Genomic DNA, 24,182 nt, shown 5'->3' on the forward strand with positions numbered 1-24,182 from the left:
TACTACTACCTTCAAAACTCACAACAGTTCTTTGAGGTATCTATAAGAAATTATGATTATCCTTGTCCACATACAAGAAAACTGAGTTCCCAGTATTCTTTTTACAACGGGAACATGAGCAGGCCCCTGATTTAACCAAACCTGTTTCCTATACTTGCAGTTCTTTCTTTGTAAATAAATAGCGTTACTGTAGTGTGCATTATAAGCAGACTTCCTTGTTATACATTTTATTTTAATCTTCTGATTCTCTAAAACCTAAGAAAAAATTGCATTTAATTGGTTTGTATAGACCCATGCTGTCCAACAGAATAACCACAGCCAAGCCTGGCGTGGTGGCACACACCTATAATCCCAGCAACTTGTGAAGCTGAGGCAGGAGGATTGCAAGTTCAAGGCTAGTCTCAGCAATTTCATAAGGCCCTAAGCAACTTAGTGAGACCCTGTCTCAAAATAATAAATAAAAGAGTTGGGGATGTGGCTCAGTAGCTACACACCTCTGGGTTTAATCCCCAATACCAAAACAAAAACAAACCCACAGTCCGTAGGAGGCTGTTAGTCCTTGAAACGTGACTAGTTCAACTTGAGATGTACTCTAAATATAAAATTCTCACTAGCTTTCAAAAACAGTATAAAAAAGTGTATATAATATGGCATTAGATTGATATTCATGTTGAAATGGTAATATCACGTTTACTTGGTTAAATAAAATATATTATCAGAGTTAATGTCACTTGTTTCCTCTTACCCTTTTACTATGACTGCTAGAACATGTGGGACATAGTGTGTCTCTGTTGTGCGCCTCTCGTACAGATGGGAAGGAGAGTCAAGTCCAGGCCCTTGAAAGCATGGCTTTATTGCCACTTCCTGTGTGACTTGAGTGCTGCCTGCAGAACAGCAGTGCCCTCAATGGCCAGGCATGGAACTGGCACCCTGAGACAAAGGGACAGTAGCGAGGTCAGCAGCCCCTTAAGCAGTACCTCTCTGTAAGGCAGACACGATTCTTACCCTTACTTTGTAGGTGAAGAAACTGAACCACAGAGAGATTAAACAACTGGTCTAAGGTCCCACAGCTAGTGAGTGGCAGAGCCAGGATTTGACCTCAGGGAATGTAGCTTTAGAGCTCGTAGTCTTGACTCAGGTACCATCCAGCCTTCCAGCTATGTAGATGTGTGACACTCATACAACTTGGTGAGGTAAGCCATGCACTCACCAGTTTACAGTTAAGGATATAGACCAGAATAGTAAATAATGAGCTTAAGTTCACAAGCATAAGTGACTGACCTGAGATTCAGATTCTGACATTTCCTCCTAAAAAGACTGTATTCTTTTACGATGTCATATTTGTCATTTTTACTTATTAAAATTTGAGCTTTGAAGATAAAATCTGTCCACTTAAGTATCTTCATATTATAGTGCTTATCACAGTGCTTGACAAAGAAAATACTTGACGCATGAGGCTAATTTTAATGTACAGTGTACTTTAAAGTTAGTGGTTCAGGAATGATGTGAGTGTTGACTCTGTTAAAATATTCCGCTTCCCTGGCTGGCACTGTTGTTTTACTGCATGTAACACATCAAAGTGCTCATTTCGAACTCTTGACTGTTTTCCAGGTACTATGAAGCATTTCCACCACTTTCTGAGAAGCCAGTTTGCCTGCAAGAAATCATGACTGTGTGGAACAAGTCGAAAGCCTGTTCTTACTCCAGCTCCTCCTCCTCATCCACAGCGCCCCCAGCAAGCACAGACACATCCTCTCCCAAGGACTGCAACAGCGAAGGCGAGACCATCAAGGAAAGAAGCTCTGAAGTGCCCACTGCTGCGCATGAGAAAACCCAGAGCAGAAGCAGACATGAGAAGGAGAGCAAGCTGAACAACGGCACTGCTGAAGAAAAGCCTGCCTTGTACAAAAAGCAAATCCGACACAAACCCGAGGGGAAGAGCCGCCCTCGCTCGTGGTCTTCCGGCTCCAGTGAAGCGGGCTCAAGTTCAAGCGGGAATCAGGGAGAACTAAAAGCATCCATGAAGTATGTCAAAATAAGACACAAGGCACGAGAAATTCGAAACAGAAAAGGGCGGAATGGGCAAAACAGGCTGTCACTGAAGCACAGCGACAAGGCGGAGAGAAGCATACATGCAGGCGGCAGCAGCAGCAGCAGCGGGTCAGTGAGGCAGCTGTGCAAGCGGGGTAAGAGAGCCACAAGAGAGACGAGCAGGAGAGATCCTAGCAGCACTGCAGGGCGAGACCTGTACGCGGAGAGCAGAGACGACACGGAATATAAAGAGGAGCCGTTGTGGTACACCGAACCAATTGCTGAATATTTTGTTCCTTTGAGCAGAAAAAGCAAACTAGAAACCACATACCGAAACAGGCAAGAATCAAGTGCTCTGACGTCAGAGGCCGTGGAAGACTTGTCTGAGTCAGTGCATGGTCTGTGTATCAGCAACAATAATACTCACAGAACATACCTCGCAGCAGGTACTTTCATTGATGGTCACTTTGTAGAAATGCCTGCAGTTATAAATGAGGATATTGACCTCACTGGGACCTCATTATGTTCTCTACCAGAGGACAACAAATACCTAGATGATATTCATCTATCAGAATTAACACACTTCTATGAAGTGGATATTGATCAATCCATGTTGGATCCTGGTGCCTCAGAAACCATGCAAGGAGAAAGTCGGATTTTGAATATGATTCGACAAAAAAGCAAAGAGAATACAGATTTTGAGGCAGAATGTTGCATAGTGTTAGATGGTATGGAGTTGCAAGGGGAACGTGCAATATGGACAGATTCTACCAGCTCTGTGGGTGCCGAGGGCTTGTTCCTGCAAGACCTTGGCAATCTGGCTCAGTTTTGGGAGTGCTGTTCATCCAGCTCTGGTGATGCCGACGGGGAGAGCTTTGGAGGAGACTCTCCAATTAGACTCTCTCCGATCTTGGATGGCACAGTGCTCAATTCACACTTGCTTGCTGGCAATCAAGAGCTCTTCTCAGATATTAATGAAGGATCTGGTATAAACTCTTGTTTTTCAGTGTTTGAAGTGCAATGCAGTAATTCTGTTTTACCATTTTCTTTTGAAACACTCAACTTGGGAAATGAAAATACAGATTCTAGTGCTAATATGCTTGGGAAAACACAGTCTAGATTACTAATATGGACCAAAAATAGTGCCTTTGAAGAAAATGAACACTGTTCTAATCTTTCAACAAGAACTTGTAGTCCATGGTCCCATTCAGAAGAAACACGTTCAGACAATGAGACATTGAACATTCAATTTGAGGAATCCACACAGTTTAATGCAGAAGATATTAATTATGTAGTTCCTAGAGTCTCATCAAATTATGTAGATGAAGAACTTCTAGATTTTTTGCAAGATGATACTTGCCAACAGAACAGTAGAACTTCAGGAGAAATTCCTACATTAGTTTTCAAAAAAAGATCTAAGCTAGAATCTGTCTGTGGTATTCAGCTAGAACAAAAACCAGAAAACAAAAACTTTAAAACTACACAAGTATGTAGTGAAAGCAGTCCACATGGAGATGGCTACAGCTCAGGGGTTATCAAAGACATTTGGACAAAGATGGCAGATGAAAATTCTGCGACTTCAGTAGAAATGGAAAGAATTGATGACGAGTTGTTTTCGACCGATGTAAATAACTACTGCTGCTGTCTGGATGCTGAAGCAAAGATGGAGACCCTTCAGGAGCCTCGTAGGGCTGTGCAGCGATCCGAGTACCATCTCTGGGAGGGTCAGAAGGAAAATCTGGAGAAGAGAGCATTTGTTTCCAGTGAGCTGTCAAAGGTGGACGGTGGGGATTACACTACACCCTCTAAACCTTGGGACGTGGCCCAAGATAAAGAGAACGCGTTCATTCTCGGAGGGGTTTATGGAGAACTCAAAACTTTCAGCAGCGATGGGGAGTGGGCAGTTGTACCACCGGGTCACACAAAAGGAAGCTTGTTACAGTGTGCAGCGTCTGATGTTGTGACAATAGCTGGGACAGATGTCTTCATGACCCCGGGAAACAGCTTTGCTCCTGGTCATAGGCAGTTATGGAAACCCTTCATGTCATCTGAGCAGAATGATCAGCCGAAGAGCGGGGAAAATGGATTAAATAAGGGATTTTCTTTTATCTTCCATGAAGACTTACTAGGAGCTTGCAGTAACTTTCAAGTTGAAGATCCTGGACTTGAATATTCATTCTCTTCCTTTGACTTAAGCAATCCATTTTCCCAAGTCCTTCATGTAGAATGCTCATTCGAACCTGAAGGAATTGCGTCTTTCAGCCCCAGTTTTAAACCGAAATCAATCCTCTGCTCTGATTCAGACAGTGAAGTTTTCCACCCTAGGATATGTGGTGTTGACAGAACACAGTACAGGGCTATTCGGATCTCTCCTAGGACTCACTTTCGCCCAATTTCTGCATCTGAACTGTCCCCAGGAGGAGGAAGCGAGTCGGAATTTGAATCTGAGAAAGATGAAGTAAATATTCCCATTCCTTCTCAAGTTGGTGTATTTGAAGATCCACAAGCAGATCTCAAACCTCTGGAAGAAGATGCAGAGAAAGAAGGCCATTACTACGGAAAATCAGAACTTGAGTCTGGAAAATTCCTTCCAAGATTAAAGAAATCTGGAATGGAAAAGAGTGCTCAGACATCACTGGATTCCCAGGAGGAATCCACTGGGATTTTACCAGTTGGAAAGCAAAATCAGTGTTTGGAATGTAGCATGAGTGAATCTCTGGAAATAGATTTAGAAAGCTCAGAAGCAAATTGTAAAATAATGGCACAATGTGAGGAAGAAATTAATAATTTTTGCAGTTGCAAAGCAGGTTGTCAGTTCCCTGCTTACGAAGATAATCCAGTTTCTTCAGGACAGCTGGAGGAGGTATGTCTGTGCACGTCAGCATTTGGCAAAGGATTGGATCAGGTATAATCACCACTGTCCATCTTACTACTAGGACTAGCTGCATCAGACAACAAAAGATAGGGTTCAACTACTGGGGAAACTAGCCTAAGTCTTAAGAATTTGTTGTTCTAACAACTTTACCTTTAAGGACGGAAAATGGATCTTATTATAAATTTGAACTAGACAGCAAATATTCCTTCAAAGGAAAGACATTTTACAACAAATCACAGGATTTGGGATTCTTTTATGTTAATATACATGTTCTTTGTGTAGAACAAAAACCTACACAGCTGAGTGGTGGCCAGGGTTGTGATCCCAGGCACCTGGGAGGCAGAGGCAGAAGAAATGCAAAGTCTGGGCCAGCCTGAGTGACTTTGAGACCCCGTGTCAAAATAAAAGTGAAGCATGGTGTGTTGGTGGGACGTAGCTCAGTGATGGGGGTGCTTTCTGAGCAAGCCTGCAAGCTGTGTTGAGTCTGTCAAGGGAGATTTCCCGTGGCAGTTTTGTTAATAGGAATCATTGAGCCCCTTGGCCACATTCCTTAACACAGTTTGAGGTTAAATTGATTGCACCAGAATTAACACTTAAAGTGGTAACCTGTTTCCCAGAAAAGCCTAGCAGCCTGCCTCCTCCAGCTGCGATTGGACTCGGCAGTGCCTGGCCCTTCTCCAGGGGCCGCTTACTGGACAGGCAGAGTTGGAGGCCCTAGCAGTGTGCCACCTGAGGCAGAACAGCTGGCATCGCCTCCCTCCTGTCTGTCCTGCATGCTAGTCCCACCCACACAGTGAGACCCTCTTCACTGCCCCTAATTCCTCTTCTCTCCTACCCACCCCACCACACCCTGCATCAGAATTAATTTCTCCATTTTCTTGATTTTCCTGCACATTGTGGCTCTGTAATTGTACTTCTGTGTTTCACAAGTGAGGTATGTACCTTCTCCCTCACCTTGGATTGTCAGCCCCTGTGGCTGTGGACCATGCCTTGCTTATTTGTTGAGTCAGTGCTTAGGTATGCAGCTGCTTGCCTGTGATGGCAGGAAACCCCCAAGTGACTCGAGAATTAGTGTTCTAGTCAGTTTTTTTGGAGATCCCCAAGGGGTAAGTTTCATCCCATCGAAACACTGAAGTCTGAACCAAGGAAAAACCAGTAATGTTGCTAGCCTTTATTTGCTGTTGATCGCCCCATTTTCCTCCCTAAATTTTCCTTTATGTACTTTGTATTTCACCTGGTTCCAGACTGGGAAGAAAGAAAAGGAGGAAGAAAGCTCGATTCCACAACACACTCCTCCGCCGTCTAGTATGTTGATGCGTTTACCTGCTACCAGAATTCTGGGTTTCCGTGAAAGGTCTTAGCTTCAAAGGACATGAGAGTGTCTGAGAGTTCAGCTGTTATCAGTGCTTGCAGCTGGGGACAAGAGCTGGAGAGAGTTACCTGCAGGATGGTGTGGGACCTGTCGCGCTGCCTGGTCAGCTCAGGAGCCCTACTCAAAGATTGCTAGTGGTCCATCTATTTCAGAGCAAGAGGATGAAAGCACAGGGTTTCTAATAGAATTGATATCTGGGAGCATAAGATTTTTGTTTTTTAAGTCATTTAGTTCAACTCAACAGACGTTTATTGGACACCCGTCACAGGCCTGTCAGTGTGGTAGGAGCCCTAAACAAGACTTTGTCCTTGCCCATGAGGAGTTCAGACAAGGAAAGAAGACCAATTTGTAAGCAGTTAATTCTGGTTTATGTCTGGTTGGGATGCAGGAGTTGCCAGTGGGTGCTGGCACTTGGAGAGCCCTCCACAGGAGCCACCTCCCGTGTGAGCGCCACTGGGTTTTCCACTGGGGTCTTTCTGCATGGATAAACAAGTACATGTTCACTTACCTCCTCCTGTTTTCCCATTTTAACTAAACTGGTACCATATTATAATCACCTTTCTTTTTTAATTGCCTACATACTGTGCCACTCGATGGGTGCACCATCTTTAACTGGCCAGTTCCTTATCTTTCAGGGCATTAGGGCCAGCACAATTTCTGGAAATGTGGTAGGTGAGCCCAGGAGGCTGTGGGGACCTCTGGAGAATCCTCCCAGGCTGAGAGGTGAGGAAAGCTATTTGCATACACCTGGGTGTGCAGGGTCAGGAGGGAGAGGCAGAGTGTGGAGCAGAAGGCGTGGCAAGGCAGGGGCTTGCACCTCGGAAGCACATGGGGCAAAGGCAGCTCAGGGCCAGGTGTGGAGGGAAGGGCAGGAGTGGCCGAGGCGGCGCTGTGCTGCAGGTGTCCGTTGGTGCACAGATTTGTGGCACAGGTGTCTGACGTTAATTTGAAGCACAGAAAAGCAGCAGAAGTCTTAGTCCTCTGTCTTTGGGACTTTCCAGTTCAGTTCAGGGGAGATCTTTTTGCCACTGCAGACATTGCACTGTGAAGGTCAGCAAGTCTGGAGGCCAGAGAGGGAGTGGGGCTCGTCTGGGTGGTGTGGCACCCAGCTCACCATTGCCGGGGCCAGACAGATTGATTTCCCCACCTGACTGCTGAGGACATGCAGGCTCAGGGCAGTGGGTGGCCTGCCCAGATCCCACAGAAGGGACAGAGCCACAGCTCTTCCCACTGTGCTGGGCAAAGGGAGACTCAGAAGGGGGCTTGGCACCTCTGATATCTCCTTGTTCACATTTCATTTCTTCTTTTCCAAAGAGAGGCCTCAGAAGGGTTCCTTTCCTTTTGCAAGCTGAGGGACAAAGGCTCATGGTTCCCCTGGCAGCTCTCTCTCTCAGAACTCAGATAGCCAGTGAGAATTTAAGGTTGTGAAGCCTCTTTCCTTTGCCTGATTTCCATCCTCTAAAAACATATGGAGGCCTGGCACAATGGCATATGCCTATCATTCCAGCTACTTTGGAGGCTGAGGCAGGAGGATGACAAGTTCAAGACCAGCTTCAGCAACACAGCAAAACCCTTTTTGAAATAAAAAATAAAAAGGGCTCAGTGGCAGAGCACTCCTGGGTTCCACTTCCAGCACTGCAGAACAGAACTGCTGAGGATGATGTCTGGCTGAAAACATTTATGGTCAGGCTTTGGGATTAAGCTCATGCCTGTTTTTTCTCTCCCAGCACCCCCACTGTTGCATTTCATTCATCAAATATGTGTTAAGTGCCTCCTGTGCCAGGTGCTGGGATTAAGTAGCAAAGAGCCCTATAACTCCCTGTAACCTTGGGAAGCTCAGAGCAGACATATTAAGTTGTGTGCTGTGTTAGAATATAAAAGCCATCCGAAAGGAGGAAAAGGACTGGAAGAGGCATGTGGTGGGTTAGGACTGCTGGGTGGAGCTTGCCAGGTTAAGTCAGTAATCAGGGCAGGCTTCCTTTCAAAACTTCTGTTTGAGGAAGGACTTGGAGTGAGCAAGTGAGCCCAGAAGACACCCAGAGGCAGGCAGGTGTATCTCCTCTGGGCAGTTTTGCTCTGCTTCCTGTTCCCTCTGTCCTTTCTGCATTCTTTTCAGTCACAACCAAACCGGAAGTTGAGTTAATATGTTAAACAGACATTAGATGAGCAGGATGTGGTCTTTGCCTTGCAACCTCAAAGTTGGCAACAACTGAGTGGAAAGCTGTCCCGAAGTGATGCACGTTTGTTGTGTGAGTCATCTTTCTGTTGCTGTGATAAAATACCCGAGAAAAATAACTTAGAGGAGGAAATGCTTATTTTGGCTCACAGTTTCAGAGTTTTCATTTATGGTCAACTGGTTCCATTGTTTTTATGCCGCTGGGTTCCATTATTTTTGTGCCTCTGGCCAGGCAGAACATCATGGCAGGGAGCACATGGTAGAGCAGAGCTGCTCACCGCATGGTGGCTTAGGGCAGAGAGAGGAAGGGCTGAGGTGGCAATATTCCCTTCAGGGGCACACCCCCAATGACCTAGCCTCTTCCATTAGGCCCCACCTTGTACAAGTTTCACCACCTCCCAATAGTGCCACTGGCTGGTGGCCATGCCTTTAACACATGGGTTTTGGGGGTCTTTAAGATCCAAACCATAACATTCCGCCATAATGCAAAATGCATTTAGTCCATCTCCAAGAACCCCTAAGTCGTAACTAACAGTACCATCATTGTTCAAAAGTCCTGGTCCAAAGTAAACTCTTAGCTGTGAGCCCCTATAAAAATCAAGAAACAAGTTACATACTTTCAAGATGCAATGGCACAGGGTAAAAGGGAGGAACAGGAAGATAACCAGGAGGAATTGGACCAAAGAGACAAAAACTCAGCAGGGTAAACAGTAAATCATGATTCCAGGGCACTGTGGTGTTGTGGTGTAAGCTCCAAAGGGTTTGGGCAGCCCCACCCCACAGCCTTGCTGACTGCAACCCACATGGACACACTGTAGGGCTGGTTCTGCTCATTGCCTGCTACTTGCCTTGGCAGCCCACCCAACTTTCTGGCATCTCTAACTTGCTGAGGTCTCTATTGGAGCTTCAGTTTTACTCTTAAAACTTCACACATCACCCTCTCAGAATGCTTGCAGGGACTCCTGACCTGCCATGCATTGCCTTACCTCCTCTCCCCGGCTTTGCTTTGAAATCCAAGTGGCAGCCTCCATGACCCTGTGACTCTTGGAGTCTGCAGGTCTACAAAACTAGTGTCACATAGATGATGCCAGGGTCTACCACCAGCTTGAACTTGAGCCAGCAAGCAGCATTCTGAGTGCCTTGGTGACCAAACATTCGGAATCCGTCCTGGGGAGAATTGCCTGGGTGACCCTGTGTGAACAGTGTGCCTCTCCCTGGGGCTCTCAAACAGCAGCCTAGGGTCTGATGGGTGGGGTCCTACTGATTCCTAAAGTGCCCTCGAGGCATTGCTTCCATTGTCCCGGTCAAATACACCTGCAGTCTGGGGATTAAATCCAGGACTCTTGCATGCTAGGCAAACACCTCTGAACTACATCCCCAGCCCTGGTGGCTTATTTTTAGTGGTGCCAGTCTCTAGCATTTGCAGTCTTCTTGACTGGGACTTCACTCCTTTTCTGGTCAAACTGCAAGGTTTTCATATTTTTCCACTCTGCTTTTTGCTCCACATTTTCACAGTGAACCTGGCTAAAAGTAGCCAGCAGTATCCATGCCACTACCTGAATGCTGTGCTGCCTTAAAATTTTCTCTACCAGATTAATTAGCCCATCACCTTTAAATCTAGCCTTGCACAAAGACTCTGGGCATAGACATAATGTAGAAAGCTCTTTTCCAAAATGTATCAAGGTTGGCTTCAAGTCCAGTTCCCAGTAGAGTCCTCATTTCTGTCTGCAATCTCATTAGCACAGTCTTTACTCTCCATATTCCCATCAGCATTCTGGTGTTTTGATCTCACACCAGAATCACCCACTAACTCTGCTTATAGCATTCCAGCCTTTCTTTCCTCCAAACTTTTCCAAACTCCTTTCACAAGCCAGTGCCTAAGGCTTCTGAACCACATCACTTAGTCTAGTCACAGAAATGACCTTACTTCTCAGTACCAGTTTTCTGTTTGCTTTCCATTGCTTTGATGGGAAAATACATGAAAAAGCCAACTTAGGAAAGATTGGTTTGTGTTGGGTATGGTGGCATATACCTGTTAATTGTGGTAGAGTGCCGGTGAATTCAATCCCCAGTACCACCAAAAAGGAAAAAAGGATTTTAGTACTGGGGTTACAGCTCAGCTGGCAGATTGCCTAGTAAGCACAAGGTCCTGGGTTTAATCCCCAGTAACTCCCCCCCCCCCCCACACACACACAAAAGTTTTGGCTCATGGTTTCAGAGATTTCAGTCAGTGGTCACCTGACCCTATCAGGTACCTGCCATAGGAATTGACACCCAAAAGGAAGATGCAGAAAGACTCCTAAAATTATAGTAGGAACTGGTAGGCTCTTAGCAGTGGTGCAACAGGAGGGAAAGGAAGCGTTGTGTTTGGTGATGAGTCTAGACCTGGGTGTTCAGCTCTGTAGACACTAAGAATCTGTTTTGTGCTTGGAGATGCAAAGACAATGAGTAAGACACGGGCCTGCCCTTAGAAAGCTTGTAGGGCGCTCGCTTCGGCAGCACATGTACGACCATTGGAAGATTAGCATGGCCTCTGCACAAGGATGGCACACAAATTCATGACGCATTCCTTGTTTTTATGAACCATATAGGTTGATTTGAACTACATTAAAATGTTTAAAAGGAAAAAAAGTACACCTGAAAAACTTCAGTGTGGTTCCATTGGCATCTGGCTTTGTCTTGGCTGGGACTCCAAGCCCCTTGGTGTCCTGGCCCGTCTGGCCTGCTTTTCTACCACGTCCTCACAATGAACTTCTCCCTCTCTTGCCCTTGCCTCCCTTCCCATCTCAGGATTGAAAGATAAGCAGCAGGGGCTGGGGAGATAGCTCAGTCGGTAGAGTGCTTGCCTTGCAAGCATGAGGCCCTGGGTTCGATCCCCAGCACCACAAAAAAAAAAAAAAAAAAAAGAGAGAGAGAAAAGCAGCATAACTGAACTCACCCTCGTAAAGCTGGTAGGCACTCACATCGGAGCTGCCATCTCCAGATGCACTTCTCTGTGTAGTGCCTTGGGATGATAGGATTCTGGCCAAGGGAGTCTTCCTTGCTGCCCTGAATGGCACCAAGTAATATCATAGGACAGTGAGCTCTCGCCAAGAGCTACAGGGTGCTGGGAATGGCGTGCTAGATGCTTTCACTGCTGACCTGTGCGTTGCTCACCTTGTTTGCATTAGGTGGGGCTTTGTTCCTTTGGCCTGGGCTGCTTTTATCCAAAAACAGGACTCATTTTTATTGTTAGGATACACTGCAGAGTAAATAGTGAAGGTTGGCTGACCTGGGAAGGCAGTACGGTTCTCCTTCAGTTCCCGCTTGAGGAATATGTCCAAAAATGATACCTAAAATAAAAACGAAAAGTTGAACATTTACTTATGTGGTAAAAGCCATGTTATTGAATCAAGCAGTTTTAGACCCATAAAATAATGTACAGTTACAAGCATAACAGAATCCTACTGGAGAGTTAGTTGTTCGTTAGTTACTAAAACAGTTCAGAACACATAACGTTAACACATAACGGCTTATCTTAAAACAGTGAAGACTCACGCGGAGTTCCCGAACAGACTTCTACTGAGAGCACAGTGTAGGGCCCTGGGCAATGTGAAGGTACAGAGGCCAGGCCTCACCCTGGGAGAGCGTGAGCAGGCACATGGGAGGCCTGCCACCAGGGAGCATGTGCCACTGAGGCTGGCCAGGCGTCTTCTGATGAGCACTCTCGAGGACTCCTGGATCACTAAGAAGAGCTGCTGTTGACCACCAGCCACACTGCCTCGTTGCCTAGGCGGGTGGGTAGGGTCCTGCTGGGCTTTGAGAGTTGGAGACTGGGCTCCAACTTGGATCCCTTCTATGCAGCCTTCTATTCTGCCATGGCCACAAGGGACATAGGGTATGAGTTCCCCTGCTCTTCAGGAGTAGTTCCCTCATGGCTTTTGGGTGGCTGCTTGGTGTTTTGCATTTGTAATTTGTTTTCTTTTTGTCCCAGCTTCTTTTTGAGTTCTCACTTAAGCAAATAATTTTTGTTATAAAGAAAAACATTTAGGTCAGTAACTCTGCCTGTGAGAATCGTCCTTCTGTTCCATTTCTTTTGTTATCTCCTGCCTGGATATGTGAGGAAGAGGCCCAATTCTTTAGACACCTCAGGCTGAAGGTGCCTGTTATCTCTGTGCACTGCTGAATTCAAGAAATTTGCCTTAGTTTAGGAGTATTTCTGGTTCTCTTGTGGTTTTACCATGTAAGAATTCTCTGGGTTTGCTAAGATAATCATTCCACTTACAGCCTAAGTGCTTTGAAGAACACTTTGTTTTCTGTGAACACGTTGGCCTTTTTTTGTTACCAAATCTAGAACAGTAAAAAATTCATTAATTTTAAAACCCTGGGTTTGGGGCTGGGAGTATAACTCAGTGGAGTGGATGGAGTGCTTGCCTAGCAGGCGCAAGGCCTTGGGTTGAATCCCCAGCACCACCAACACACACACACACACACACACAGTCCTGGGTGTTGAGTCCATAATTAATAACGCATGTTTTTACCTCTATCCTGAAAGTTTATCAACAATTTCTATATTTGGTTTAATCTGAACAGTTTCCTGTATTGAACACTAATGTACAAGAAATGAATAGAAGTCAAGAAAAGCAGACCTGGTGGGAAAAAGCCTTATATTCTCCTCTCTTCCCTGCATCAGAGTGTGAAGGTAAGGAGGCCTGTGTTTATTTATTATGCATTAATAATAAAGAAGAGTAAGTTTTCCAGGGGCTGGGGTTGTGGCTCAGTGGTTGAGCACTTACCTAGCAAGTGTGAGGCACTGGGTTCAGATCTCAGCACTGTATATAAACAAATAAATAAATAAAGGTCCATCAACAACTGAAAAAAAAAAAGTTTAATAAAAAGTAAGCCTTTTGGCTATGACTATTAGTCCAAAAGACTCTTAGGGGATTCTGTGGCTAGCACTTTGCCATGCTCTGGGGACACAGACATGAGTGAGAGCTGGACCCTGCTCTTGAACACGGCCATGGGCTGATGGAGGGAAAGGATGGGAAGACTGATAAAAGGTCCAGCCTTTGTCGTGTACAAGCTACCTGGACTCATGGAGGAAGAGGTAATGAGACAGTGCCTGGGGAGAAGAGGCAAGGGAGCCGGGGCAGGCGGAAGGAGCAGGGACCCACTCTGTTCAGCTGGGCTGTGGCAGATAGGGAAGAGCTGTCAGGAGCTGAGGGTGTAGGAGGGCCAGGTGAGGGACTTCAGTTTGGAAAGTGTCAAGGTCAGGTGTGTGTCAAGACACTTACAGCAGCAGTGGAGATGGAACTGACCTGTAGGGCATCTGCCAGGGTGCCTTGGCTGTGGCAGAGGTGTGGGGAATGAGAGGAAGGTGTGAACTGAGGTGGTGGCAGTGGCTGGATAAAGGGGAACATGATCAAGATGTTTGCAGAGATGCATTTGTCAAGTGACTTCCTGTGAGGAGTGGTCACCAGGAGGTTGGGTGAGATGGTGGAGAGGGGATGGCAGGAGCCAGTTTGGTGCAGAAGGTCACAAGTTTGGTAATTGTTTTGAATGAACCATCCACGCCTCCAGGTGGACCTATGCAGAGCTGTAAGACATTCCTGCCTGGAATCTGGGGAGACACAGGAGCTGAGGGTGCATCTGTGTGGATGAGGTCAGGCAGCTGAGCCCGCCTGGCTCCTGCCTGCCTGGTTCCTTACCAGTCTCCCGTCAGAGCCCTGCAGTGCCATGATGCTCTCGTGTGTGTTCACAGGTTCGCATCTGTCACACTTGCCCATGCACCCTTCTTCCCAGGCCTAGACGGAGCTGATGGGGCGAAGGCAGAGTTTAGCACTGGGACTCTTCTTTGGGAGTGATTGTTTCTCACTGGTCTATAGCTGTGGTGGCTCTCCAGACCCAGAGGGTCCCAAGGAAAGCAGAGGACCAAGTCTTCGCATGGTGTCTGATTGTTTCAGAGCACCCTTGAAGGTGGCAGCTGCTTCCGCTCCTGTGTTAGCTAGTGACTTGGCAGCCTCGGTGTTGGCAAACTGTTCTGGTCTTTGCTCTAGCCCCGCAGGAGCCTAGCGGGATCGTGTGCCTAGTTTCCAGATGAGGAAGCTGTATCAACCTGGGCAGTCTGCCCAGATCTTGCAGGTCAGCTGTCAAGCATGACGGGGGCCAGGTTGTATATAATGTGGTCCAGAAGTTTTGTCCACCACCACAACTATTTGTGCTTGGCACTGAACTGGACACCAGGGTTGGGGCAGCACAGACCTTGCCTTTGTGAACATCTGGACTGCAGGTGGGAAATGCCAGAGCTGTGCACAAAAGGGCAGGCCAGGAGAAGAGGGGTGCTTACTGCCTCACTGTGGGAGACCGCGTCATGTAGTGATTTCCAACACACTCAGCTCACGTTTCTCTTGCTTGCATTCAGTTTTCTGCCATCATTAATGGGAGTCCTGTCCTTCCTCTCAGCTCTGGGTCCTTGGTCATCTGCACCATGTCTCGTAGCTGCTAGCAGATGAGCTTCTCTCATGTTTGTGTGTGTGCGAGGTGGCATATAGAGAGACGCTCAGCAGACAGATAGTGGTGGAGCTGAATCTCATGCATTTGCTCTGCAGTGACATTATAAAGCACCCCTCTTTCAGCATACAGGATGGGAACATGTAGCCTTAGGAGGGGGGTAGCTAAGAAGACAGGTAGCTCCTCACCCACTCAGCAGAAGCAGCCAAGGACTCCTGTTCCAGTGTTGCAAATGGTTAATAGCAGGCTTTTGCTACTCTGGGCCAGTGGCTGGCCCGGAGCTCTCAGCATTGCTGGGAAGGGGGATTGTTCTCTTTTACAGTAGGGTGGAGAGATGGGCTGGGAGGTGAGGCTGCTTGTCCTGGCACCCATCAAGCCTGAGAGCACACGCCCTTGGCACTCTGCCCTGCCCACGTCCCCTTGTCTTGGTGGGTGCTTCCACTCTGCAAATGTACAGCTTTCTTCTGCTGATGCTGCTCCAGGCTCTGGGAACACAGGCAAACTGTCCCACTTCTCCTATTCAGGGACCTTCCAAACAGGGACTTGGGGGCACAGGTGCCAATCACTTACAGCTGGAGTTTTACAAGGAGAGAGGCCAGGCAAAAGTGTGGCTGCCAGAGAGGGCAGCTCAGGAGTATAGTGAGATGCGGCCAGCCAGCAGTGGGCAGGGCCTTGAGAGGAGGGCCCTCTCCAGAGCTCTCGGAGGTGGCCCTGCAGTGGAGCAGCACAGACAGTGGCCAGAGCCAGGCGCATGACACAGACTGAGCCGGAGCCCAGTGCCACTGTGCCCAGCTGCTCAGCCTTGGCAGTACCTAGGCCTGCTGTGCCTCCACTGCCATATTTCTAAGGAGCTAAAAGTAATGCTTCCCCGGGGGCTGTGGAGGACCCAGTACCTAGGCCAGTGCCTGACACATACTTGTCACTCAAAACCTGGTAGCTACCACTGTGAGCATCAAGAAAACCTGGGCAGCAGTCCAGCATTGCCCTTTCCTAATGGCCGCAGGAAGGGAAGTGGGGAGGGCTCTGGATTATGTTAGAGCGTAACAGTGGAGGGTGAGTGGCGCTTAGCTAGGAGAGGTCAGCTGGGGGTCCCCAGCCTCATCAGAGAGCAGTGGCCTTCCCTGCAGCCATCCCAGAGCTGGTCAGCAGCTGTCGTGAGTGTGACGGTGGTGCCAGCTGCAGCACTGCACCCCTCCGACGTGCCTTGCCTGCCGGTGGCTCAGCGTGGTATCAGCTGCAGCCTGTCCAGTCTGGAGCCTGGGCTGCTCTCCTGACCTGACCCAGCAACTTCAAGTGCCTGGCAGACCCTGTGTCCTTGCCTTTGCACAGGTGCCCCACAGTGCTTCTCGAGGCCCACCCTGTCTCTGTGGCAGGGTGGGGTCAGAGCCTCTCACTGATGCCTCATGGGAGCACTCCGGGAGGGCAGGGTCAAGTGGGCTCACAGGTCAAACCCAGCCCTGCCAGAGTGCTCCCTGCCCTTCACTGTGCCTCTGCCACAGCCGCCACCTTCAGGGAGTCAGGGACAGAGACGCTGCTGGAGAGCAGCTCCAGAGAGGCCGTCTTGAGGGAGACCAGAGCTCCCCAAGCGACTTGGGCGTGCAGCCCCGGTGGAGAACGGCTGGCTGCCCTCCCTGGGTTTGATTCCTTTCCATCTAGCGGGCCACTTACGAGCAGGCCACTCGAGCCTGGCTTCCTTCCCAGTCCCACAGATGGTGTGGACACGTGCTAGGATGGTGTTGAGTCAGGAGGGACAAACAGGACGCTGCCCTGCTGTGTCCTTGCTGCACCTCCCTCCATCTGGGACTCCTCTGTTCATGTGTTCTATGAGCATATCCGTGGTGCATTGTCTGTCTCCTCGTTCCACGTGCCTTCATGAGAGCAAGGACCTCATTGGTCCTTTTGTCCTGTGTCCCCAGGGCTGTCACTTTGCAGGCGTGACGGCATTTCACTGAGTGCCTGTGGAGCGTGCTCTCATGGTGGGGCAGCAGGAGTGTGCGCGTATGCTGGCCTGTGTTTAAGAACGCACTGGAGTAGCCGGTCTAGGAAGCTGCAGTTGGTACGGCGTTTTTCTCAGACACACCTGGCCAACTGTGCTTTTAGTGACTGCTTAAAATCTCCAGAGGGTTGGGAGACCTAATTTTTCAGCAAAAATGGAAGAAGAATGTGTGTTTCATAACTGTGACTTAATGGAATTTCCCCTTTCCCTCTCTTCCCTTCTCCACTCAAAATGATTAAGAATGTTATACAAATGCCAAGGGAGAGAATGGTATAGAAGAGTATCCAGATGTTAAAGAAATACCCAGTAATGAAGAGCGTCTGTTAGATTTTAATAGGGTAAGTGGACTGCCCTCCTCGTTATCAACACAGAACCATCCCCCCATCTCTCTAGTAGAACCTGGGAGTCCTGGGACATGCCACCCCCTCCCCAGGTGCAGACTCCTCCTCTCTGGCCCTTCCTCTGGGCCTGTGGTCTGCCTCATGGCCCACCTTGACTGTCCCCAGCCAGGTTTCCTGAAGGGCCCACTTTCCCAACCTTTCCTTCCCAGACTGCCACAGGGCATTTCTCAGTGCACCGCTGCCCGTAACCCCCCAGGGGCGCCCCTTTCACCTTTCAAGGCATGCCCTAGGGGAGCCCTTCCAGGGGCTTCTCCTGTCGCCCAGCCTCTTGGGAGTCCTCGCCACACCCTATGTAGCATCCTGGCATCTGACTGCCGTTTCTGACCTCTACCTCCCTGATAGACCTGTGAGCACCAGGGGCAGCAAGGCCTTTGCCTGGTTCAGTCGAGTCTTGCAGTTAGGCCTCGGGAAACCTCTGCCTCCCGGTGCTGGTCTTCAGTGTCAGGTCAAGTCCTGTGAGGAGTTTCCTCCTGGAGTGCCCTGTGGTGTAGGTCCCATGGACCTGTCAGACTTGGCATGGGAAAGCTGGCTTGTGAGGGCTCTTCATGGGTTTTGCCTCGGTGAACAGCTTATGTCGCCTACCCCAACAGTCCCAGCCCCCAAACCGAATCAGGACTCACTCCTCACCACTGCCTCTCCTCCACCGGCAGTCTGCCTTGCAGCCTCTTCACCTCCCACTCCACCCACCTGGTCCACACTGCTCCCGGTCCACAACAGTCCCATGCCGTCTCCTCCTTCCTGCTTCCACTGCCCTCTCCAAATGTTCCCTTGTGCCCTAGGCTCTGCAGAATAGAAAACTAGAGCATCTAACGAGTACACACAGCCTGGTGAGGTGGCCACACCTGTCACCCCAGCAGCTTGGGAGGCTGAGGCAGGAGGATCTCGAGTTCAAAGCCAGCCTCAGCAATTCAGCAAGGCCCTGTCTCAAAATAAAAACTAAAAGAGGCTGGGAATGTGGCTTAGTGGCTAAGAGCCTCTGGGTTCAATCCCTGGTACAAAAAAAAAAAAAAAAAGACAACAACAAAAAAAGCCAAGTAAGTGCTGTATATCTAAGGTTGTGGAGACACTGATTCCGTGTGAACCTGAGCTGTGAGCCCCGGCAGTCTGACTGTAGGACCCACGTTCTACCTGCTGTACTGGGACAGAATCCAGACTCCCACGTGCTGTGAGGCCCTGTCGTTTTGCCCTTTCTGCCCTTTCTGCCCTCCTGTCCCTCATTCTCCTCGCTCTTTGGCTTTCTGTGCTCCTGCCTTGGGCTCTCAGGACAGGGCAGTGCTGCCATCTGGAGGTGGGCCGGGGCCGGTGCTAGTTGTGAGGACGGGGAAGGGAGTGTTGCTAGTCGCCATGATTGCTGAGGGGCTGCACTTCCACCTAGCATCCTGGAGACCAGAGATGCTAGCCATCTGGTGGGGGACAGTCCCATACAACAAAGAGTGTGCCCAAACAGCATTGATAACAATGGGACCCAGTTCAGGAGCACCGCCTCGAGGCAACCGTGAGCTTACGCTCTGCTCAAAAGCCGCGCCTATGGCCACTCCTGTGCCGAGTCCCCCCACCATGCTGTGCATCTGCATCTGAAGCTGTATGTCTTGGTCTGCGTGTTGGTCTTCTCCATCGGAATGAGCCCCGGAGTCCCAGGCCCAGCTGCCGTGAGCCCGCAACCGCAGGCCTCATTGGAAGTTCAGGAATTCCTTTGTCCTACCCCACCAGAGCCACATGTCCAAGTGACTGTTGTGCCGAGGCGGGGCCGGGGTCCTCTGTGGGCTGAGGGCAAGGCCCCTCCGAGGCAGAGGATCTCCTCCTGCCCGCGGCACAGCCAACACCAGGGCTCATCCTTTCATCTCTGTGAACAAAGAGCATGTCCGCCCTTGGGAGGCAAAATCAGGGTTTGATCTGCTGAAAATTGTTTCTTGACTCGCAGGTATCTTCTGTCTGTGAAGCCAGATGCACAGGAGAGAGAGGTTCTGGGGCGAAGCCAAACGGCCTCCGCAGGAAGACGTGTACCAGCACCAGCGCCAGCGCCAGCTCGGGGGACTCGGGCTCCGAAGGCGGTGGCGAGTGGGTGGGCCCCCGCCAAGAGGGGCTCTTTTCCCGCACTCACCTCTAATCCTGCAGAGTAGTTCTAATTATTTTTACACGACTTGTGATGGGAATTGCCCTTCTGTGAGGCCTCTTAACCTAAAGCAACAAATAGGTTTCTTCGATTAACTGATTCAGATCAGTAATTATCTTTCTCTTCTTGCTTATTTTAGAGTTGAGGACAGCTGTCCTGTTGAAGATTTTTTCCCAGCTGTTGAATTCTTGGCTGTGTGAAGTAGACTAGCCTGTGTTGTGGTCCAGATGGGTGTGCATGTGCTTGTCCCGGAGGTGCCCTGCGCGCACCACCTGCAGCCCCGCCCCCACCGCAGTCACGCCACCACTCCTGTAGCATCGCAGCGTCCACGCCACTTCTGCTGAGCAGAGACGCGGCTTGCTCCCAGGCCCTGGGAGATGTGTCCTGCCCTGCTCTGGGTCAGGCCTCCCCAGGGCGGGGGGAAGCCTGGGTGGCTCAGCCACGGTCTCCCTTCAGTAGGATCTCCTGTACCTTCCAAGTAGAAACCACAAAGGTGTGCGTTAGAGACTTACAGAATACTGTGTTTTCTATCTTAGGATCCCCACTCCAGAGTATCACGAAGATACTGTGGTTTGTGACTTTCTTGCTAACTGAGACGCCAAGGATTTGGGGCGTGGGGTGGTAGGTGAGGCAGAGTGGGGTGAGGACCCCGCCCTGCCTGCTCCATGCTGGTGTTGCAGTGTGGACACCAGAACGCCCACCAGGGCCCTTGTGGTGAGTCTACAGCACACAGTGAGGACCTTGGTTGCAAATTTTATTTTCTGGTGACTACATAAAATCAAAGCCCCCAAAACTTGAAGTTGTAAACATTTGACATGCGATAAAGGCCACCTTATCACCCCAAAGAAATCTTTGGCTGCTGCAGCTAGCTGCTCTCATGGCTATGATGTAGTGTAGCTTGTTTCTCATCTTGTGTTGGAGAGAAGGTTCTGGATGAGCTGTGCGTGCAGTGGGTTGAGTGGGTAGAGTAGTTTTCCCACGTGCCTGTGTGGCTGCTGCTCTGATGGCCCTCATGTGACCTGCCCTGCAGTGCCTTGGGAGCCCGGAGTCAGCGCACCTCCTATAGGTCGCACTGTGTGCGGACGCCTCTCGGGCTCTCAACAGCCCAGCAGTTTGAAGCTAGGAGGGGCAGCATCTGCAAAGCTGGACATTTTAGGTTGTTTTTCTCTTTTAATCAGTGCGTCACTTTAAAAACACCTCATCTGTGAAGTTGGTTTAGCATCTGTAATATGGGGAACAGCAGTGAAGCTTGCCTGGGCCCTGGCGGCTTCCCACTCACTTCAGCAGGCAGCAGACGCACCGATGGTTGGTTAGCTTGGAGCCCCGCTGCCTGTGAAGTACCTGACTTGCTTTGAGCATGTGAGTTTGTTGCCTTTTCCCCCAATGACACAGAAACACCCTGGAAGGCTGTGGAGTCACCGTGAGAGGCCCGATGTGATCTTCGGGTGCTGTCTCACAACCTGGGGGTCGTCTTTATACAGCACATCTTTTGACACTTTACAGTGGGTTTGTGTGTGCGTGTGTGCATGTGTGAGGATTTATGTTGCTATTATTTATTTACAGACATCAGATAAGTTTTTATGTATTTTTCTTTCTTCTGGAGCTTCCTTAAAATTGATTAGCATCTGCACTGAAATATAATTTAACAGCAAGCAAAAAAGGATTGAAAGTTATAAATTCCTAAAATCACTGCCGCAACGATGATCCTAGAAATCGTTGCCTATGTAGCAGAGACCAAATAAGTAGATTTCAGACACAACCTTGAGCTCAGTTGGTTTTGGACAGCTGCTGTTCATCAGGAAAGGCTCCAGGTGGCAGAGTGCCGACCTCCTCAGGCGTGGGATGGTAGAGCACCTTCCACAGGGAATGGGGATGGATTATAAATGGGCCAAGGGCTTAACAAATTCGGTATTTATTTGTTTTCATAGTTAAGTGACTAAAGCTCAGAGGCTTTCAACAACAGAGTTGAAGGTGTGGTTTTTGGTTTTGTGAATGGATGATCACAAAAAGCATTAAGAAAACTAGAGCTGGCGATCGCTGAAGCGCACTGTGGTCTGAAGCGCACTGCGTCTCCACGGCCCTGAAGTACCAGTTTCCATTCCTGGGCTGAGATTTTTCCCGTGGTTGTATTGTTCTGATTTCACGTACACCAGAGTAACTGATTTTTTTTTTTGTTTTGTTTTGTTTTGTTTTCTTGTGGAGTTAACACCAAATAAAAAAATTTTAAAAAGAGTTGTTGTTTTTATTATCTCAAAGGTTCCCTCACGCAGTTCCCAGCCGCTGCCCCTACTTGTGGAGCAGTTAGCAGTGGCCTCGTCAAACATCAGCAGTGCCTTCTGGGGGCACTGGGGCCAGAGACACCTCCCCAGAGGCCCCAGAGGCCGTGCCAGAGCAGGCCGGATCGGCCCCTACACAGGGGCACGGGGGTTGTCTGCCAGGAGGTGTGGCCAAGCTGGTGCAGCGTTTTGCTGGGTCACATCTGAACATGCCTTCCGGTCCCTTTGCCTTGGTCCCCCGCGTGGCTGTGTGAACTATTGCCCGCCCGCTTCTGCTGGGTTCTGACACACTGTCTGCAAGGTGCTTTCCAGATGCCTGCACCTGCAAGGGCAGGGCCAGTGCCAAGGTGGCCTGTCACCCAGGTTCTGACCTCTTCCTATCCCCAGGAATTCTGACATCACAGGACTGGAACCACGAAAGGCCTTGCTTTACCCTCTTACCCAAAGAACTCAGGCCACTGCTGTTGCAGCTGATGCAGCTGTCTGTCACCATGGTGCCACCTGGAAATTTCAAGGCACACAGTGAGCGGTGTGGCAAGAGCCCAGGAGGCCTGCACCTGCACCACACCCAGGAACACAGGAAGCCCAGCCCCCAGCATCTCTCAGGTGACCTCCCAGGCTGGCACTGTTGCCTCAGAGCCGCTGCTGGCCTTACACCACTGGTGTGGGTAGTTACAGCATTTCCAGGATGGTTGCTTCACACTGCCAGGCCGGCAGTGACAGGCAACGTCACCACCACCTGACATCAAGTGGTGCCAACAGCACCAGCTGACACAAGCTGGGGCTCCTTAGCACACAGTCTTCCACACTCTGGTTTTGGCCAACATCCTGTGAGGCAAGTATAGTTGCCCTCTTTGCAGACGGGTAAACTGAGGTACCATGAGCTGTTGGGTCTTGTGATTGCAGAATTCATTTGATACTCTAAAACCTTGGGCTCACCAAAATCCAATGAATTACAAATAGTGTGTGGGGGAGTGTGTACCCTCTGCTTTTGCCAAGTAGCCTTTTCCTAACCCGTGTTAGGTACTTCCCACCTGTTGGCAGGATGTCACTTCCCAGGGTCCTACTCCATCACCCTGACTCCATCCCCCCTCACCCCACCACCGTGCACCTTCATGTGAGTGGGTATCATAATGGGAACTTTTCATCAGGGTTGGTCATAGGGACAAGACAGTTCGTAGATGCTAGAATGCAAAGGTCAACCAGACATCCCTGTCTGATGGGCTGTCTAGCCTTTGCCCTCCCTGGGTTTGCAGCCCTTGGCAGGAATCCAGCCAGGTGGACATGCAACGGGGAAGTTTGCCACATGAGTCCAGTAACTGGAGAAAATCACAACTGCTCAGACTGCCACGCAGGCTTCCTTCCTTCCCTGTGGTAGGAGCCCTTGAGAGCAGTCGCCGGGCCTGTGGCTCCAGGCCCCACAGAGGCCATGCACCACTGTGCTGGCTGGGTGCTGACCACAGTCAATGTCACCATGTTATGACTACTGAAACCACCCTCTCACCTTGAAATGAAGTCACATGCTAGCCTTTTGAGGCAGCAAACCAGCTTCTGCAGTCCCTGGCTCCTGTGGTAGCTGGGCCAGAAGGTGGGGATCAAGGGGAATCAACAGAACCAAGTGTTCATCAGCGCTGAGCCAAGGGACTGCAGGTCACCATATCTATGGGGGAAGACAATAGCACAGTCCTGTACCTCACATCACACCTGGGGACCATTCCGAGTCCCAGGAGTCAGGCCTATTTAAGGGGATAGAATAGACCCCACCCACCCTTTGACCTGCCATCCCTAGGTCCTGTTACAGATGGGGACAGTGTCCCCTTTTAGATGACCTCAAGGCTTAGATGAGGCCACCATCAAAACTGAGAGCATGTTGCACGCTGGTCCTCAAGAATAGACCAAGGCCATGAGCCTAGGGCCATGTGTGTGGGGCTCTTCTTCCCCTTCGTTGCCACCTGAGAAGGCGCAGTGGGAAGAGACCTCTCCACCAGCTGCGCCTCCCAGGCTCCGGAGGACAGCACTGCTGCATGCTCACCGCCTGGGGGTCCTCCCCAGCAAACCCAGGGTGCCCATTGCTGTGGCTCCGAGTCCGAGGGGCTGGTCTGGAGCCCTCACCAGTGTGGTGAGCTGGGGGCTGTCGTTGATCATCAGAGTCCCAAGTGAAGGGCCCTACAGTGACCCCCAGGCCTGCTTACACAATTGAGTCAACTGTAGAGCTGGGCACACTGCCAATGCTCATGGGACCCTCCTCAGGGTGAGGACCTGAGGAAGACTGCACTAGATGCCCAGTGCTGGTCAGCTTTGTGGACACAGCCAGGAGCTTCCTCCCCGTGCTGAAGAGGAGGAGTCCAGAGAGATCTGGGCTCTCTGCCAAACCCCACGCTCAAGCCAGGGACATCCCCAGCTCAGTGAGGCCTCGAACTGGTACTCACAGGTCTTTGGGCTCAGCTCCTAAG

The 24,182-nt window shown here is 49.7% G+C and overlaps 1 protein-coding gene and 1 pseudogene across 8 annotated transcripts in view; both read left to right on the plus strand.

Annotated features, from left to right (window-relative positions):
• The window catches only part of Kiaa0232 (KIAA0232 ortholog), an 83,222-nt gene extending 61,537 nt beyond the window's left edge, over positions 1-21,685 (plus strand). For 5 of the 8 annotated variants that reach the window (XM_047567614.1, XM_047567615.1, XM_047567616.1 and 2 more), the window contains 4 exons: positions 1,612-4,936; positions 13,027-13,135; positions 17,180-17,277; positions 19,262-21,685. In XM_047567614.1, the coding sequence (XP_047423570.1) occupies positions 1,612-4,936; positions 13,027-13,135; positions 17,180-17,277; positions 19,262-19,447 (3,718 nt within the window). In that variant the 3' untranslated portion in view covers positions 19,448-21,685. Of the gene's footprint in view, positions 1-1,611; positions 4,937-13,026; positions 13,136-17,179; positions 17,278-19,261 lie in introns of those variants that run through there. The other 3 variants (XM_047567617.1, XM_047567620.1, XM_047567621.1) reach the window with 3 other exon arrangements.
• LOC124995137 (uncharacterized) lies at positions 10,938-11,032 on the plus strand (annotated as a pseudogene).
• Positions 21,686-24,182: the final 2,497 nt, after the last annotated feature.

This window comes from Sciurus carolinensis, chromosome 10, assembly GCF_902686445.1.
Source record: "Sciurus carolinensis chromosome 10, mSciCar1.2, whole genome shotgun sequence".
Taxonomy (NCBI): domain Eukaryota; kingdom Metazoa; phylum Chordata; class Mammalia; order Rodentia; family Sciuridae; genus Sciurus; species Sciurus carolinensis.